Raw genomic sequence first — 18,026 nt, forward strand, 5'->3', positions numbered from 1 at the left:
CTGAAAAAGAAAGATCAAGCAATTTGATCGATAGTTGAATGTCATATGCTGTCTAAACTCTTCATGAGATTTGTACTAAATTTACACCATGCCTCCTTCCTGCCCACCTTCCTCCTTCTCTCCCTTTCTCTCCCTCTATCCTTCTTTCCCTCCTTCCCTCCATCCCTTCCCCCCTTTATTAACCAGTACATAAATTGAGCTTAATGCAGCTTCTATGTTAGCCATGAAATAAATATGGGGTTTGTTTTTTTTTTTTTTCTTCTTTTTTTTTTTTTCTTCTGTCAGGTATTGGCTCACAGTAACCTCCCTTCAGGTAGTTGTAGAGAGCAATAAGGTCTTCCCCGAGCCTCTTCTTCTCCAGACTGAACAATCCAGCTCCTTCAACCGCTCCTCATATGGTCTGTGCTCCAGACCCCTCACCAGCTTTGTTGCCCTTTCTTGAACACACTCCACAGCCTCAGTGTCTTTCTTGCAGTGAGGAACCCAAAACTGGACACAGAACTTGAGGTGTGGCCTCAACAAAGATGAGTACAGAGGGACAATCACTTCCTTATTCTTGCTGGCAACACTGTTTCTTATGCATGTTTGAGTATTAGAAACAAAAGACTTTGGTGTGCAGGTGAAAGCTTTTAATATGAATAGATAGCACTATCCTTGAAAGTCATAGGTAGATAAGTGTATCAGTATAGAGTCATATATTACACACAGACTGTATTTGTGGGGTCCAAACAAGATGTAAAGAAAGTACAAGCATAGCAAGATTGACTTTTTAGAAAATAGAGCTGTAATATTTTGAAGCACAGAAGATTAAAGTAGTATTTCTAGACATTGTATTTCAATGAATTATTGTACATATAAAGTCAGTTGTGCTGGAAGTTGGAGAGGCCATTTATTTCACAAATACTAGTGCTATCCCTTGAAATGAAAATGGGATTGTGGAAGAGATTACATCACACTGTAGATTTCAAGGTAGCTCCAGTTCCCAGGTACCAAATGGTACACAGTAATACTGGATTGCTTTAACCACTCCCTGTGTAAAAGACTCTATCATCAGTCCATGTCCATGTGTGTTGAAGCTGGGATTTCTTTGCAGCAGAGGTAAAATGGGATGGTGCTGCCAAAGGAATAGGCTCTGGCATGGGTAGTTTCTGCTTCTGGGTTGAGCACCTCTGCTCTTGTTTGCAGCAGCAGCCACCAGCCTGGCTTGTTGGGGCTTTGCTGCAGATGAAACAGAGAAGAAAAACATCTCTTGATCTAACTGGCACCCACCTGCTTTCTTTGCACCTAGTGCTGTTCCTGCTTTAAGAGGACAAATAGTCTGGGCAGATAGAATGACACTCTTAATCAGTGATTCTTTACTATCATAGCCTGATCTTCAGTTCTTAATGATAACTAGAAATATATGGTACAGTCATCTGCTAACAGGTCGAATAACAGGAAGAGCTGAGCAAGATTACTGATCCTCCTGTAACCATGAAAAAGGTATCCATAATGTGAATTATCAAGAATTCATAAGTATCACTTCCTCACCTTACTACCCAAGAGATTTCAAAATATTTTTTTCTCAATTATTTACCTCACAATATATTTTAACACTGCAAAAACACTGAAGAGTTCCCATTTTCTCTGTGTTTTAGCTTTTGAAGTCAACAGTCCTTTGGCAGTGTTTCCATAAATGGCCTAATGCATCTTTAAAACCAAACCATCAGAAAGCACTTGAAATTGCAGATGTGTGCTGGGTGTTTTGGGATTTTATTTGCATGGGTCTGACCATCCCCATAAGACATGTAATGAGAAAAGGAACCAGCAGAGTGCTGAGAAATAGTACAGAATGTTCCTTCTGGTTGGGAGCTCGTACTTCCACATATATCAAAAAACTGGGGCTGTCAGCTGGATCGAGTTTAGGCAATCAGCACACAGAAATCAGCTTTTTTCTTTGGTTCTTGCAGTCTATGAAAAGTATTGGCTAAGGTTTTTTTTTGTAACTGCTGACTTAAGAAGGCATTAAACTGTTCTTGGGTATACTTGTACCTTTTATTCTTGAATACTGAAATGATTTGGTTGGTGTCTTTTTTTCTATGTTTAGCATTCTTTTGATTGATATGTTGTTCTGCTAACTTGGGGAAATGTTCTGGTTACAGTTAAATAACAATGGATATGTGGGTATGATTCATTTCTGTGCTGCTTTCACTTACTCTAATTTTACATCAGTGCAGCATTATCAGAGAAGGCACATCAGCATCAAAACATCAGACAGACCCAAAGCGAAAAACAGAGTAGTTTTTAATGAATTATGGAATTGATTTGATACACTATCTAAATTAATATAGAGCGTACATTTTAGTAGAGTTTATATAATGATACAGCTCCCAGTGCAAGAGGCATGTTTACTTAGAGCTGAAAAGAAATTCTGCCTATATTTTAGAGCTGTTGTTGATAGTTTGCCCCTTTGAATAGAAACATCTTCATTACAGGTGCTATCTTTTACAATTATTCTTCCATTTAGCATAATCTGGATGGACATACATTCATTGAGATCAAAGTATTTTTCATTTTTTTAGTGTTTTCACCGCATAACAAAAATGTGGTAGAAAATGACAACACCTCTCATTAGTTCTGAGTTGAGAAGGAACCCGTCACCTGTTAAGCTATTAAAACTGAATCAAAATCATTAGGAAGTAAATAGTCATCTTGCTTTTCAGTATCTGCTGTCTGATGTAATGAGGATGGTGTGCTGACACGCTGCTCACATTCCTTACATATCTTGTGGAAGGAGTCATGATCCAAAGGAGCAAAAAATAGACAGTGATATAAGATTTTGTTAGAATTTAGACTTCCAGTTTAGTTCATGTTGCTAACCCGACATCCTGCTGTGGTGTCTTTGCTATTGTAGTTTTCTGCATAGACTGAGCTGCTGTTTAATAGATTAATTAAAGACCAGGCTAAGTAATTTCTTTGGGTTTCTTTCCCATGCTATACCATTCATAGCTCCCGATGGACTTCTCATGGCGATATATGGGTGATTTGTAAGGTGCTTTCACATTATGAAGTGAGACTCTCACTCCATGGGTTATGGGTTGTTTGTGAATCACTCAAGAGATGCCAGTTGATGGTATCTTTCCCAGGGCTCCCTTCTCTTACTTCAGGGAATTTCATCTGGCCTACAGCCTGGCTCCTGAATGACTCCCACAAGACAGGGCTATCACAGATGATTTGTCCCCACAGCAGCAACCTTAATCAGCTGCTCTGTTTTTGAACTGCAGTTCTGAGTTTTTGAAAGGTTTTCCTACAAGCTGATGAGTATCCACGGGAGTGGAATGCTTACATGTTGCAGATATCTCTTGTTCGTGTGCACAGAGGACAGGTGAGTGCAACAGGCAAACCCTCTGCTGCCTTGAATCTGAAGTCTTTCTTTATGTTGGGTCTGAGGTTCAACTACATGTCCTGGTGCAGAGGGAAAATATGAAGGAGGGAGGAAAAATATATTATGGTTACCAAATTTACTTTAGGTCAGATGAGTCAATGGATCTCTTATCCAACACAAGCCTAAAAATAACAGCATTAAACACAGCTAATGTGTGAGAGGGTGTGACTCGAGTATGCTTTTCATCACCTTCTTCATGGCAAATCTGTGTAAATAGGGCCATTACATATGGTAGCAGCATGCCTTTTTCCTGCCTCGTGGCTAATCCACCACCAAGGACAGTCTTTGACAGTCTTTGTGCGAATTAGAGTGTTTATTTGAAATACATTTGGAATAATTGAAAACTTTAAAAAGTTGTGCTGGATATTTTTTTCAGCATTAAAAAGTCTGCTGCTGTCTGCTAGTATTACCAGAATAATAATTAAGAATTCTTTTTATAAATATTAACGATAATGTACGCATGTGTTTGTGTATATATGTATGTTACATCCACTCAGGAAAAGAAACAGTGCAATGTGACCAGGGATTTGTTAATTTTGACCAAAAAATGAAGGTTTCCAAGAAAAATCTGTCACTGTTGTGCCTGGCTCTTGAGGGGTGTAGCAAGATTGGGCCTTGTTTGTACTGAAATTGTGGCACTATACTGTCTTTTGTTCTGCATCGAGGGCACCAAGCACAAAACTGGTCTCAGCCCACAGCTGCAATATGGAAACACTACTGTAGTGCAGACAGAAAACACAGCATTAAGTGCAAGATGCCCGTGACTTTGGCTAATGCAGTAACTGTCATTGTTGTAGGAAGGTTCAGGCAATGAGAGGAAAGTAAAGCAGACTGTACAGATGTCTTGACTGAAAGGAACTTCCAGCAAGGGCCCATGCCATGACTCCGTAGGTTGCTATCTCATTCCTCTCCAAAACAAAGCAACCAGCTTTTTGTCCCCACTGTCTTACTGATGTTTGAGAGTGAATTAAAGGTCTAAGTGATCCTGCCTTAGATTCATTGATTGCATCAGACATCAATATCTGTATGTTTATGCAGCTATGCCAATGCACCTGTGTTGTGAGGAGCTCTGTGTGGTGGGCACCTGCTGAGACAAAGAGTTGAGATGAATAGCACCCACATTGATTTGCCTATAATGGAATGGAAAAGAAAAATGTTCAGGTTTTGTTGCAGGTATTTTCATGGGGTATTAAATTGGTGGATTAGTTGCAAACAGCAGTACTGATAAAGTCTCCTGTCCATCTTGATGGTTGGGCCTTTCTATTAAAATGACACATAAATAACCTATTATGTCCCCCACCCATGGAAATTCAAATGCATCTGTCAACTTGATAAAGCACTTGCCTGGAGGGAAGCATTGTTTACATTTTCACTCCATTCTTCAGAAAAAGTGAGATTCTAATTATTTTTCCCACTGTAAATTAATGCTGACTATGATGGTTAGCATATCTCTGTATTGTTATATCTATGCAAAAGTTAAATAATAGAACTGATCCATCATGTATTATGCAATGTGCATTTTTATGACAGGTTTCCCTCTGATCTTATTATGCCTTTCTTCATAAATACTTACTTTTTTCCCCAGCAGCTGGGGGAATCTTAGTTGACTGCTGGTTCAGAAGTTGAAATCTGTCCTGTGTGGAAAGGAAAATGCAATGTACATGTTTATCGCATGCTGAACTCTGCTATCTTCCAAGGACAGAAAAATAAGGATATAAAAATGCGCTCCTTTAATAATAAGATTCATTATAACAGACAATTGGTCACAGTGCACTAAACCATTTTTCTCCAAACCAAGCACATCAAATTTAATACTATAACACAATTGTTTCTGGATGTGTTACGCGGTTACTTTTGATTCAGGAAGGGCAAACCAGTTGAGGTGAAATCAAATGTGAACTAAATCTTTCTTCCAAACATAAAATCACACCACACATTTACCCAAGACTTGAACCATAAATCATTTGTTAGAGTTCCAAGCAGTCTCTTTAGGTTTTTTTAGTAAAATCTTTTTTGTATGTACTTCATGAGTCCTGCTTAAATGAAGGCAGAACTGCTGAAATACCACAAAGGAGGCTGTTTTTTAAAAATACTTCTGTCTGTGCTACACATGGGAAATATTATTGTCAGAAGAATTTTTGCTATCTGGTTTCTTAACTTGAGCAGGGAAGAAGACGTTGCTTAGAGGCTCTTGGTATGCTCAGAGAGCCCCAGGAGACAACCTGATCTTTCAAGTTTCCTGACAAGTTTTGCAGACCCAACTGGTTTGCATACCCCGTTGAAGGCTTATGCAAACTGCCCTGAACCTTTGGCCCTTTATCTGCTTGTTACAGTGGCTTTCTGCATTTCCAGAAAAGCAATTACAATGTTTGCAATATCTAAAATACAAAGCCCTGGTGCAGAAAGATGAAGGAGTAAGCTCTCAACAAGAAAATGTCTGTACAATTGAGGTACTTTTGGAGTAAGTTTGGCTGAGCTTGCAGCTGGTGTTCTGGCCTTACGGTGACAGAAGAAAAGCATGTTGGGATGAGGATGAGTTGGAGTGAGAGGGGAGTGCCAGTTTTGACTGCAAAGGAAGATCAAGCTCCTTCCTTGAACTGAACTTTTTCTCTTTTAATCGTAATCTTTTCCCCCTTCTTTTCTACAATGAAACCAGCATTTATTTTACTGCCATGACCCATCAAAATCATACATAAATACTCCAGGCTGTTATACTGTAATGTCCTTGCTGTCTGGAAAATGGTTGCAAAATTGTTTTCCTCCAGTTTTCTTTCCATGAGTTACCTCTGTAGTGATGTCTGCAAGAAAACAGTTAATTACTGGTGATTATGTTGAAAAGCAGATAAGATTAGTTTGGGACAGTTAAGAAAATAGCTATACAGTATGCGCTAGTACAACTACTGCTTTGATCTTGCCGTAGTTGTTATCTCCTTGTTCCTGGGGCAGCCCGTTTCTACCTGTTTGTACAGCAGCTAGAGCATTGGGGTCACAGTGGGAGCAAGAGTCTCTGGATGTCTCTGAATTTGTCTCTGTTTGCTAATAATTAATATCTGTGTTCCTGTAGCCAGGATACTCATTAGAATTACTTAAAGATCAAGAAAAAAAAAATGACTGAATTTCTAAGCAGGGAGCAATCACCTTTCATGGATTAGCATTTATGTTTTACCAAATGTGTTAAAGTTTGCTTACTGCTTTCACCTTCTTCTTAGTCTGCTTTCATCTACTTAAAAAGAGAGTTGGGTCTGAGAAGGCAAATTAGGAAAATTGTTTTGATTCTTAGAAATAGCTTAGAAAATGCATTAGAAAAATTCCTAACAATCTTGCTACTGTTAGGAAAATGTTAAAAAAAAAAAAAAGAAAAAGAAAAAGAAAAAGGAAAAGGAAAAGAAAAAGAAAAAGAAAAAGAAAAAGAAAAAGAAAAAGAAAAAGAAAAAGAAAAAGAAAAAGAAAAAGAAAAAGAAAAAGAAAAAGAAAAAGAAAAAGAAAAAAGTTTTAAATCTGGATTTGGTCAGGTATCCAACAAAATTTGCCCTGTGCAAGAGCAAGCTTCACGTTGTGCTCTTCCTGATTGACATGAGGACATCTAATCCTGCTGCCTTCTCAGGAAGACATTTCCTGAAGCAGGAGAAGTTGCAGGTAGAAGCAAGCTGTACAATGTATTTACATCATAAATTCTCAGCTGATTTGCTGACCATGTTTTTCAGCTTCCAGGAACAGAATCAGTCTATCTGAAATAAGTCACAGGTTTGTTAAAGGATTCTCATACCTAGACACACATTGTTTTGCCCGTAATCTTGGACATGGCAAAAGAAATCTGTGAATGCAGGCTTTTTTCGTTTAACTACCTTACTCTTGAGTTTAATTTGTCCCAAACAGTAAAGGTTGAATATAAAAGGTTCATTGCAAATACGTTAATTAACAAACTGAGCTCCTTTGTTTTCTGTTTACAGATTCCTTTTGAGCCACATTGTTTTTCTACAGATCTGTCAGGGTGAGGTCTTTGTTTCACAAATTTTTTGCAGAATGTCTTCTCTGGGGAAATTTTATCCCATAAGATGAACTGTATTGTCAGTCTATCTACTATTTGTTGTTTCTGGTGTATGTTTGGTCACCCAAGTCATATAGTATTTTTTTTCTGCTTTCTGACTGCATTACATTCGTAAACAGATGAGTAATGAATAACAAATGTTGATGAGCAGATAATGAATAACAGACACTCTTATTTACACAGATATGCCCTTGTATGCATTAAAATCTTGACTTCCATCAGGAAAATAGCTTTTCCTAAAGACTCATATATATAAAATCCTGTCTGTCTGAAGTTACTGAAGATGCTTTCTTAAGTAACTGATTCCAGCATCCCTTATAAATTTGGGAAATGAGGCGTGGAGAGAGATTTTTCTTATCCATCTGAACCAAACCCATTCTGGGCTTGGAATACAGCAGGATTCTATAGAATAGAAAGGGAATGTATTTTATCCTCTTTCCTTAGGGCAAATCAATGGACAAAGGCTCTGCTATATGCGAGGAAATGCAAGAAAGCTGTGGCCTTTAATTTTCACTCATCCTTTGCTCAGACAAAGCTTTTTCTGAATTGAGTATCAGTTTTCCTCGACTTAATACTTGAAATTACATTTTTTTCCCCCAAATTTATTGCTGTTTGAACAAGTCTGTTTAAGCATTCATATATTATTTGTAGATGGCTCAAATATGGAGACTTGAAATAATGTGAGATTTAGATCTGAAACAATGGGATGGTGAGCAGTGGACTGCATGAGCAATGGGTGCACTGTGACTAAAAAATACATGAATGTTCTTTGTGATATCTCAGCACAGGAGATCAGAACTGTCTCCTGCAAAAGATCTGCATTGCTGTTCATTTGAATGTGTACAGAAATGTGACGTTATCTCAGTTCAAAAACAACAACAAAATTCCTCTGCTGTTTTCTAGTGTTATAATGCTAAGCAGCTTGCCATAAATCTATTTCTCCTCAGTCATTTACAAAGAGGTTATTCTCTGTATATGGTTATTTTCATCATTCAGTGTGCCCGTGTCATTTTATTAAATAAATCAGGGAAGACTGCTAACGGTGATGCTTCAGGCATTCATAATTTGACTGAAATAAACAATTCCCAGATACTACTGGTCCATTATGTTGGTCCATTATGTTCATAAATAGAAAGGTTTAGAAACAAGTTATCTATCTGTGGAGTTACTACAGACAGTCGTAGGTGGGGATATCGCACCGCACCGCTTCAAAGGCTCTGTAGGCGGAAGGGTAAAGGACAGGCTGCTAGCAACGCACACATGCCTGCAATCAGCCCTTTGCCAGCAGGAGAGTAAAGACCTTCATTAACCCGAGACATTTGCACACTTCACTATAGTCCCAGGTGTGAGAGCACACACAGTTGCCACACTAAAATACGCTGTGTACCTATATGTGTACAAATGCACACGTACATATTTGTACATATAAGGATTAAATATAGAGGGGACTGCTGGAATTGGTCATGACTTCTTCATGATGATATACTTTTTTGGCAGTTGTAATAACTGCATTTTTTCATTCTTTTCTACTTGTGCTTTCTCCATTTTGGTAATTTATTTGAATAATGTTCACTCTGTCCCCCATCCTTCCTGGAATGCCTTGGAATTCTTTTCTGCTGGTACAACCAATTCAGTGTAAAGTTCAGAGGCACTGAGGGTGTTTTTATATATTTGCATATAAACATTGTGAGGTTTTTAGCAAAAGTCAGCAATGGGGCCTGCAATGCTTAAGGTTGCTGATCTTCCCTCAAAGAATGATGGTAGCCAGCTTTTGTTATAGAGTTGTAGAGTTATGCTGGTCTAACAAAGATTGCCTCCAGGACAACGATTCCTGTATTTACAACCTTTACCACAGAAAATGCTCTTACCATGTTTATTAAAGTTATTTAAAGTGAATACAGCATCCTCAACTTTTGATGCTGGGGTTTTTTGGTTTTTGTTTTTGTTTTTTCCCCCTATAATTTCATCACTTTTGCTCTTTTTCTTAAAGTTAGCCGCTTTTAGCTTTTGCTAATTGTCACAACGAGCTTGCAGTTCTGCCCATTCTCAGATGGTTGGTTTGGTCCGTATTGTTCATTTTATGCCTTTTCTTTGAATACTGCTTTCAAACATTTTTCACACATTTTGCAGTGCACGAAGCTGGAATCGATTCATGTTATATTGTTAATAATAATACTGGGAGCAGTTTAGAATCGGTACCAATTGTAGAAGTGTTTCAACACAGAGGGATACATGTATTTCTCCAATTTTTAAGAATTTTTTTTAATGATAAAGTCTTTTTTAAGACACTGATGGTCAGCATTCCTCACATTCTTACTGCAGGTCAGTAAATCTAATGAATTTTTTTTTTCTTTTCTCTTTTTTTTCCTCTTTTTTGCAATAGCTGTTGGACAATAGGAAACCTCTTTGTAACTTTATCGCTCTACCATGACATTTTCTGCACTGTGACCTTGGCTATATTAATATGAATTTATTGCCTATCACATGTGATGTATTACATGTGATGTAAACATATATTTATTAATGGATTGCTATTTAATATGTTCATGTGTCCTACTTCAGTAATGTTATTTCTGTACACTTGATATGGCACGACACAATAAAATACATTTGTATTTGTATCTACGAATACATTTTTGGCTTTTGCTCTAGGTTATGTACTGTAAGTCCCAAAAGGTGATATAATTAACCTTTGTGTGAGGTGTGTGTTCCATTCCTTTAAAAGCCTTTGTATTTTTACGTCACACTGTACGTTAAAAAAGTAGTGATTGAAATCATTGTTGTCAAGGAAAAATGTATTAAAATTATTAATAAGACTTCAACCCACACGAGACTTACTAAATCATCTGATCTGACCTAAATTTATGACCCTTCTTCCCAATTCTTTCTTTTGCATGCTTGCACAAAGACAGGAGGAATGAAAGAAAGCAATACAATAGACCAGTGAAAACTGTACGTTTGCATTAAGGCTGTGTAACTTTTTGAGATAAATATTATAAGCAAATAAACTATAAGAGCATTCACATCAGACCTCATTTCAAGCTGAACTATTATAAAGCGATTAACAGCCTCACGCTCCTGCTTTAATTAAGTTATGTTGTGAAATATTCAGCATTTGAACCTGTTCCGGCCTGCCTCTTTTATCACTGAATTAACATCTTTAATGTGTTTTTCTGCTGAAAGACGAATTTCATTTAAGGATTACTGTACACGGCTCTGGCATTTTGTGGTTTCTTGTCAGCCCTTGTGAATCTAGATCATAGCGAACTTCAGTTCCTCTGACATGTCCTATATGCACAGTCTCTTGACTAGCCTGTCTCTGTGGATTTATTAAATCACATTGTATTCCTGTAGAAATGAATGGACATTTTTGATTAACTTAATGATAGAGATTTCAGATGACAGCAGAGTTTACTTTTGGAGCTTACTGCAGGTTATGTGGGCCACCGCAGCTCTCTAGAGACCTATCACTTCACAGAAACACATTGTGAAAGTTTCAAGGCAGCGGGCATCTGCCTGCCAAAAATTTCAGGACGGTGCTAGAAAGAGGGAATTTGAACAGTCCTTTAGACCCAGGGTGTCTAAATCCACTCAGTGTCACAGTGTATGCTCTTTCCTTTCCTGGGGTTGGTTTTTGGTCATTATGTGCAGCTTCGTATTGTAGAACTTGTCAGTTTTGCTGATGCTTTTTCATTCTAAGATGTCTGATGATCAGGCTGTGCTTTTAGGGAGTAGGTGTTGTGCAAGTCAGTAGTGTTAAGTTCTCTTAGCTAATCAAATGAACATCTTTTGAGGAGGATCTATGTTCTGGAAAAGCAATTTACTCATGAAGAAGGGTTTGAGAAACGTGGGGTTGTCTTCCACAGTGGAATCATTTTTCCAATTCCAAAAGCTGTGGAGCAGCTGCTCTTGAAGCTTCTTGTTTCTGCTCTGGCGAACACTTTCTGGGAGCTCACCCCAGCAGCTTTGCCTTGTTGCTTTCATTAGAGCATTGGCCACTTTGACTCTTACAGAGCATGTGTATATTCTTGCTTTCATCACTCACCTAAAACCCGTCCTCTCCTAAGTTGCTCAGAGTAGCTTCCTGCATATCAGGGAGTAGCTGCCTGCATATCAGGGTTGTGGCATTGGTACACAGTATTGGTTATGGGATTCCTCATAATCACACAATCGTAGGGGTTGGAAGGGACCTCTGATGTTCATCTAGTCCAGTGCCTTAACTAAAGCAGATTCTCTACAGTGTTCTGTACAGGAGATCATCCAAGTGGGTTTTTAGTATCTCCCAAGAAGGAAAATCCACAATGTCTTTAGGCCACTTGTTCCATGGCTTTGTAACTCACAGACTTCATGTTCAGATTGAAGTTTCTGTGTTGCAGTTTGTGTCCATTACACTTTGTTCTGCTGCTGGGCACTATTGAAAAGAGGTTGGCCCTATGCACTTCACTCCTGACCTTAATATATTTAGAAGCATTGGTAAGATCCCACCTCAGTTTTCTCTTCTACAAGATGAATAATTTCTCTAAGAACAGGTGAGGAAATGTAAACTGGAACACAAGCAAACTGAGCTTCCTTAGTGGGGGAACAGAAATTGCATCTTGTGATTTTGGGATCTCTTGCAAGAATATGAGCTCATTCTTTCAATAAAAAGAAAACAACAAGAAAAAAGGAAAACTAAGCAGGAGAAGGTTTCGATGCAGCTATCTTAATCTAGAGTATTCCTGTAACTGTCTTCATAGGTGAGTTATAGTTATCTTAGCCAGCAAAAGACTTATTCCCTCTGCATTAAGTAGAAGTGAATAGGAAAAGCATGCTGGTGCACTGTGAGGATATAACTATATCTCACCAATTCCTTCCTACCCTAAACAGTAATGGCATCTCATGGGAAAAATGAGTTATGCAAAGGTCTTGTGAAAGTGAAGGGTTAAAACACTTGCACCCGAGTAGGAGTATAAAAAGCAATGCTTGTCATCATCAGCTCTAGTTAAGGATAAGAGGTGCTTAAACTGTGTGCTGCTTTGCAGCTGGAGTCTCAAGTTTTGCCCAGTCTGTGTGAAGAATTAACATGAAAATGCTTAAATGGAAGCTCTGGCTGACACAAGAAGGTACAAAAGCTACCAAGCAAATGCTTTTAGAGTGAAACAGGAAACCAGGTAACTCTGTCAATAAACTGCTTTCCACAACACACTCAAATGCACCTTATTTACTCTGCTTCATCTACAGTTCAGTGAGCAGCACAAGGTTATTTTAATACTATCCAGAGATCAGAGACTAAAAAGTGCTTGTGGGTAAAGGCGCAAAGGTTTCTCAAAGAGAGAGAAATACAAATACTCTTTCACAAAATTCTCAGTAAGCAGTTTTATTTTTTTTTAATCAGCATTGCCATTTTATTGTTTAACCTACCCTGCTTGATCTCCCTACTTTTGGTTAATACGGGAGTCAATTACAGCTTCATCTGTGCAGAATTAACTTTATAGAATATACACCAGGGATTTGTCTATCTCCTCTATTTAGATCTATGTCATAAAAAATATGTAGTAGAGAACTGTGTGCAAGCACTGCATATGGTACAGGCTTTGCAGATTTATTGTAAAATCATTTTAAATCGGTTAAGCTCTTGCCAGAAGTTAATTAAATATGTTCCTTAGGTGGGGGGTGGGGGACTCTATGTGTGTGTGTGTTTATGGGGGGGCCTTCTGTCTCACTAGGTGGCAGTGTATGATTACATCTGGAAGGACCATGGCAGCCACTCTGGTGTCTCCAGCTGTGACCTCCAGCCCCAGGATGCGATCTGCGACTCAAGAGGTACCACCGTTCACGTGTCAGTGATCACTGTGCACCTCAGCGGCTTCCAGCAGCTCTACAGACACTTCCTCCGGCTGCCTGATGGGGCTATCATTGAGGTAGGTCCATGTAGATTCCTTGCGTGCAGATTTTGAAGGCAAAGGTGTGCATTTGAGAAGTAGGTCAGTGTCAAAACAGGAAAATAGATCTGTCTGACCCTTCACGCATAGGAAGACTTCACTTCTAAACAGTAGTGAAACATTGGTGAATTAATGCATATACAAAGCAAAGTAAACAGTATAGCTTTCAGAGGAATTTGAGAGAAATTATGTTAGATATACATTGAAACTACACACTAATTATTTTATAAATATTATTGCTAAAATCCCCATAGAGTCATTCTCTACAGAAAGTATTGTATATAAATATGCAGTGTAATTCCTATGCACATTTGCTGTTCAATTAGAGCTATAAGTATGGACATTGACTTAGATTTTTCCTCAGATGCGTGAAGCTGAAGCACATATATCATGATATAGTGCCATCTTGCAACTTTTAGACTGAATTCTAAATGTTCTCACATCTTTGGGATTGCTGCAAGCAGCGCATGTACTAAAATGCACTCTAGAATAGTATTAACAAGAGGTATTGTCCATTACCTGTTTTGTAGGCTGTGTTTTGTTCATTGCACTTACATTCAGTTCCAAGAGCTTAGAAGGGGTGCATTGCGTTGTTGCCTTTGGTCTTGAGTTGAGAGAACTTAAAAGAAAAACACAGTGATGTCTAAGAGAAAGAAAATTAAAGGAATACTACTTTACCTACCCAGATATGAAGTAGAAGCAACATCATAGATGTCTGCTTACCACAGAAAATGAGCATGAACAATGTTGAAATACAGTTTTCAGTTGCTTACTTCAAAATTGAAGGTTCAGGTATGTCTTTCCAGGATAAGGAAAACACTGATTCTGCTCTTTGGTTAATGTTTCAAGGCTGTTTTCTTCATTTAAGCGTTTTATTCTTAATGCCTTTGTCCTACTTGCCTTTTTAAAGAAAATTTAATTTAAAGGACACTGTCCTCAAGGAATAATTCTCTGCCCCAGGAAGCTGTGATTCACTGGAGTTAAGACACCAGAGTTTTAGAGCTAGCCAAAGAAAACAAGAGAAGGCATGTGGCCTACATAAAGCAGAAATTAATTAACACAAAGAAACTTGCAAATCCAGGTCCGTGCCTGAGTCTGTTACCAAAGCTCCTCTTACAAAAGCTTTGGCCGGAATTTTGCTTTGAGGTCAACAATGCAGCCTCATGCCTGCTTCCTGCCTGTTACAAGCAGTAGCTCTGTGCAGAATGTTTTTTTCTAATTTAGTTCTCATCTTTTTAGACATCAGGTTTCATTCACTTTCTACAAGGCTGTGGTAGGAAGGGCTTTGAACACTGAAGGAATCTAAACTAGGTGTGCTGGTTCTGTTCATAAATCCTTTTTATATTTTTGAGAGAGGGGAAATGTATTTCCATACAGTTTGTCTTCTTGGGTGAGCTTCTGAGACTTCCAGCCTGATGCTGATCATCATCCACAGAGTGTTGCACAGTGTAAATGGCTCAAGCCACTCTGGTGCTTCCTGCAGCATACCACAACAGTCTTTGTCCAAAATCAGTATGGCTGTGTCTGATTTCAGTATAATGAAAGACGTGACGTGCCTCTGAGTTAGGAGACCAGTGCATGCTTTGCTGCAGTGTATTGGTAGACCTAAATGCATGCAAGAAATGTGTTCAGCTAATAATTCAGTAACATTGACATCCTAATCTTATGTTTAGCTGATAATGGATGTAATTTTATGTTTGTGTGTTTTATGGGTCACAGTTTTCTTATTTGGTCCCAGGTTAGGTATGCTCTATAAGTTAATGAATCGTACGACAGTACACTCACTAGTGAGAATTAGGTTTCATTTGTATGCTGAGAAGAAATTCTAAAGGTCTCCCATCTTTCATTTTCCCTCAAAATCTCTACTGTAAGAGTTCCATTATCTCTCTTCTGGGTATGTTAAGGGGTACCCAAGTTTTGTGGGTATGTTAAGGGGCTACCATGTTGTGGGTATGTTAAGGGGCTACCCAAGTTTTGCTGCTTGCTACTGTTGCACCTCAGGAATAGGGTTTTTGTTTGTGTGTTTGTCTCTGCTGTGACTAGATAAGCAGTGGTGCTTAAGTGGGGTTAGAAAATCTATTGGTAGCTAAAAAGTTGCACTGGAACCCAAGTATACCTTTAAAATGTATAAGAAGTGAAATTTAAAAATGGTGTTTTGGGATAAGGAGTCAAATCTGCTGTTTGTTGGGTTTTTTTTTTTTTGTTTTTTTTTTGTTTGTTTGTTTTTTTACCCAACTGCTTCATGAATAAACATCTTAATTCCAAAACTTTGCAGTCAGTCAGCTATTCATTGTCATTTTCTTTGTATTTATTTGCAGCACACTTTGAAGTACTCCCTTCTATGAATTTTCCCATCTAATCCATTTACAGAACATAATAAAATCCATTTTCTGCCAGAAAGGGTACAGTACCTCACAAGAAGAAGTGCATTCCCCTTTTGTTCTTCATTCCCCTCCTCACTCTGCCAGCAGCAATGTAGGAGGGAAGTTTCTTCCTCTATGGTGGCAAAGACATATATTGTCACCTATTCTCTCCCTGTCTTATGAATGATAGTTGCCTTTCCTCTTTCTGTATGATCAGCAGTCCTATTTCTTCCCAACAGAGATCAGATATTTGTGCAAAATACCCTCTTGGGGCTGTAGGGACATAGCCTGTATCAACAGTAGTGGTTTCTTACAATGGTGACTTGACTTGCTTTTGCATATATATCTACCTCATCTATAGATCTACAGAGTACACTTAGTACAAAAACCCCAACCAATTTCCACCTCATGTTTTCTCTCTTTTATAATAAGTTATTGTACTATAGTCTAACTGCAGGATATAAAGTGTAGTTCCACAGTATCTAGGAACAGGAGTTTCATGAATCTTCTTCCTTTTTATTACAGCAAGCCTTTGAAGGTGAAGTTATTTCAGTGAGAATTCTTGTTTATTAACCTTTATTAAGACATTCTGAATACAGCAAAATAGAATGCCATTGGCTTTTAAATTTCAGTGACTTCCTGGAATTATACGTGAAAGACCTGTAACACCTCTTCTTAATTACTATACTGGGATATCATTAATTTAAACACTTTGGGACTAACATCCTTCCACCAAACGTATAATGCTTTGTGTCACTGCCACATGGTGGTTGTTTGGTATTGGTAAGTCTTCTTCAGTCATAGTGCATTAATTTTAATACTGTGAGAAAAGGAGCAATTGGGCAAAAAACAACAAGAAATGATAATAACTTCAGCACCTAAGTGCAAATGTGGATGCTGTGAAAAGCATGAGCTATAATTTTTTAGCATTCAACTGACTGAGGTGTCAATGCAGACCAGGGAATTTGGAGTTATGAGGATGACAATACTTCTCATCAAGCACTCTGATATGAGAACATCATTTAAATCACTAGGCCAAATTCTCTCTCAAATTCATGCACCCAACTCCTAATGGCACCCATCTCAAAGTCTCAGAATGATCACTTGATATCTGCGGATATTCTTTGACAGACAAAATGAATTTTGTGTACTTTTGCTTTACTGCAGGGAATTGGTATAAGGCTGCTTGTTAGGAATTTACATTACAATCACAACTTGTTTTAACTTCAGTGAAAGCAAGATTTTCTACTAGCTCTAATTCATCAAAGAACTTAATTGTAAGCTTCATTTAAGCCACGGAGCCAAAACTCGCTCACTTAAATATTGCTCTCACTTTTTTACAGCATGCAGGGGCTGCTATGAAGCGTTATGTACAGGAGTGTACTTTGCAGGAAAAAAATGGCTATCTATTCAATAATGTCTTTAAAATACATATGTTCTTCTGGGGATAGTATTTACATTAAAGGTCTAACTTAGCTAGTATGTAACATATATAAATATATTGTCAGGTATGAAAAGTCGTTTTATAGGTTTCATACGCATGAGGCAAAAATAGCTGCTTTAAAAGGAACATTAAGTACAAGGTGACAAGTATAAATTGCCGTAGAAATGTTAAATAAAAAGATTTTTTTTTGAAGTGTGCAGCATAAAAATTATAGAGGTTAAACATGTAAGTGCAGTCCTTTTAACAGAAGCATTGTAAAACTCAAAGAATTCCCATGCAATAAAACACACTTTCTGTTTTACCTATAATATATTTCTCCTTTATAGTATTCAATTTAGATGTTAGCCAACCAAGATATGACCTTCCCAAAATAAATCACTTTTCATGCTTTCCCTCATTCATTAAGGCTATAATATTGTAATATACAGGAAATTATTGAATTTTAGCATTTAAAATGTATTTGAAACCCATGCACAGAAAAGTTAATGATAGTGATAAGTGTTTGCTGTCTACATGGTGATAACATGAACTCAGTGATTTTTATCTCAACTTTTGCTGACTGGAGTTGATTTCTTATTAAAAGGTCAAAGATAAGTGACTTTAACTCAGCAAAAAATCAGTTTCTTATTATAGGCCTAGTAAAGCTCAGCACTGTAGAGAAACTTTTTGTATGGCATGATTTTATCTATCAAATAAATCTGCACAAACGTCAGGGATTCATCCAATTTAAACTTCCTGGATAAAAGAGGTCTGCTTTCCCTAATTACTTGAAAAGTACCTAGCAGTAATAGGATAAGACAGCGTAGGTGACTAGCCAATTACTTAG

At 37.8% G+C, this 18,026-nt stretch overlaps 1 protein-coding gene across 2 annotated transcripts in view; it reads left to right on the top strand.

Moving 5' to 3' along the window:
- LOC107309587 (uncharacterized) overlaps positions 1 to 18,026 on the top strand; it is a 167,670-nt gene that overhangs the window by 144,466 nt on the left and 5,178 nt on the right. For both annotated transcript variants that reach the window (XR_014942755.1, XM_085537754.1), the window contains exon 20: positions 13,178 to 13,372. Coding sequence is in view for 1 of the 2 variants with exons in the window: in XM_085537754.1 (XP_085393880.1) it covers positions 13,178 to 13,372 (195 nt within the window). In the remaining variant the exon portion in view is untranslated. The remainder of the gene's footprint in view (positions 1 to 13,177; positions 13,373 to 18,026) is intronic.

This window comes from Coturnix japonica, chromosome 2, assembly GCF_054131305.1.
Source record: "Coturnix japonica strain WE chromosome 2, WE-NBRP24, whole genome shotgun sequence".
In the NCBI taxonomy this organism is placed as follows: Eukaryota; Metazoa; Chordata; class Aves; order Galliformes; family Phasianidae; genus Coturnix; species Coturnix japonica.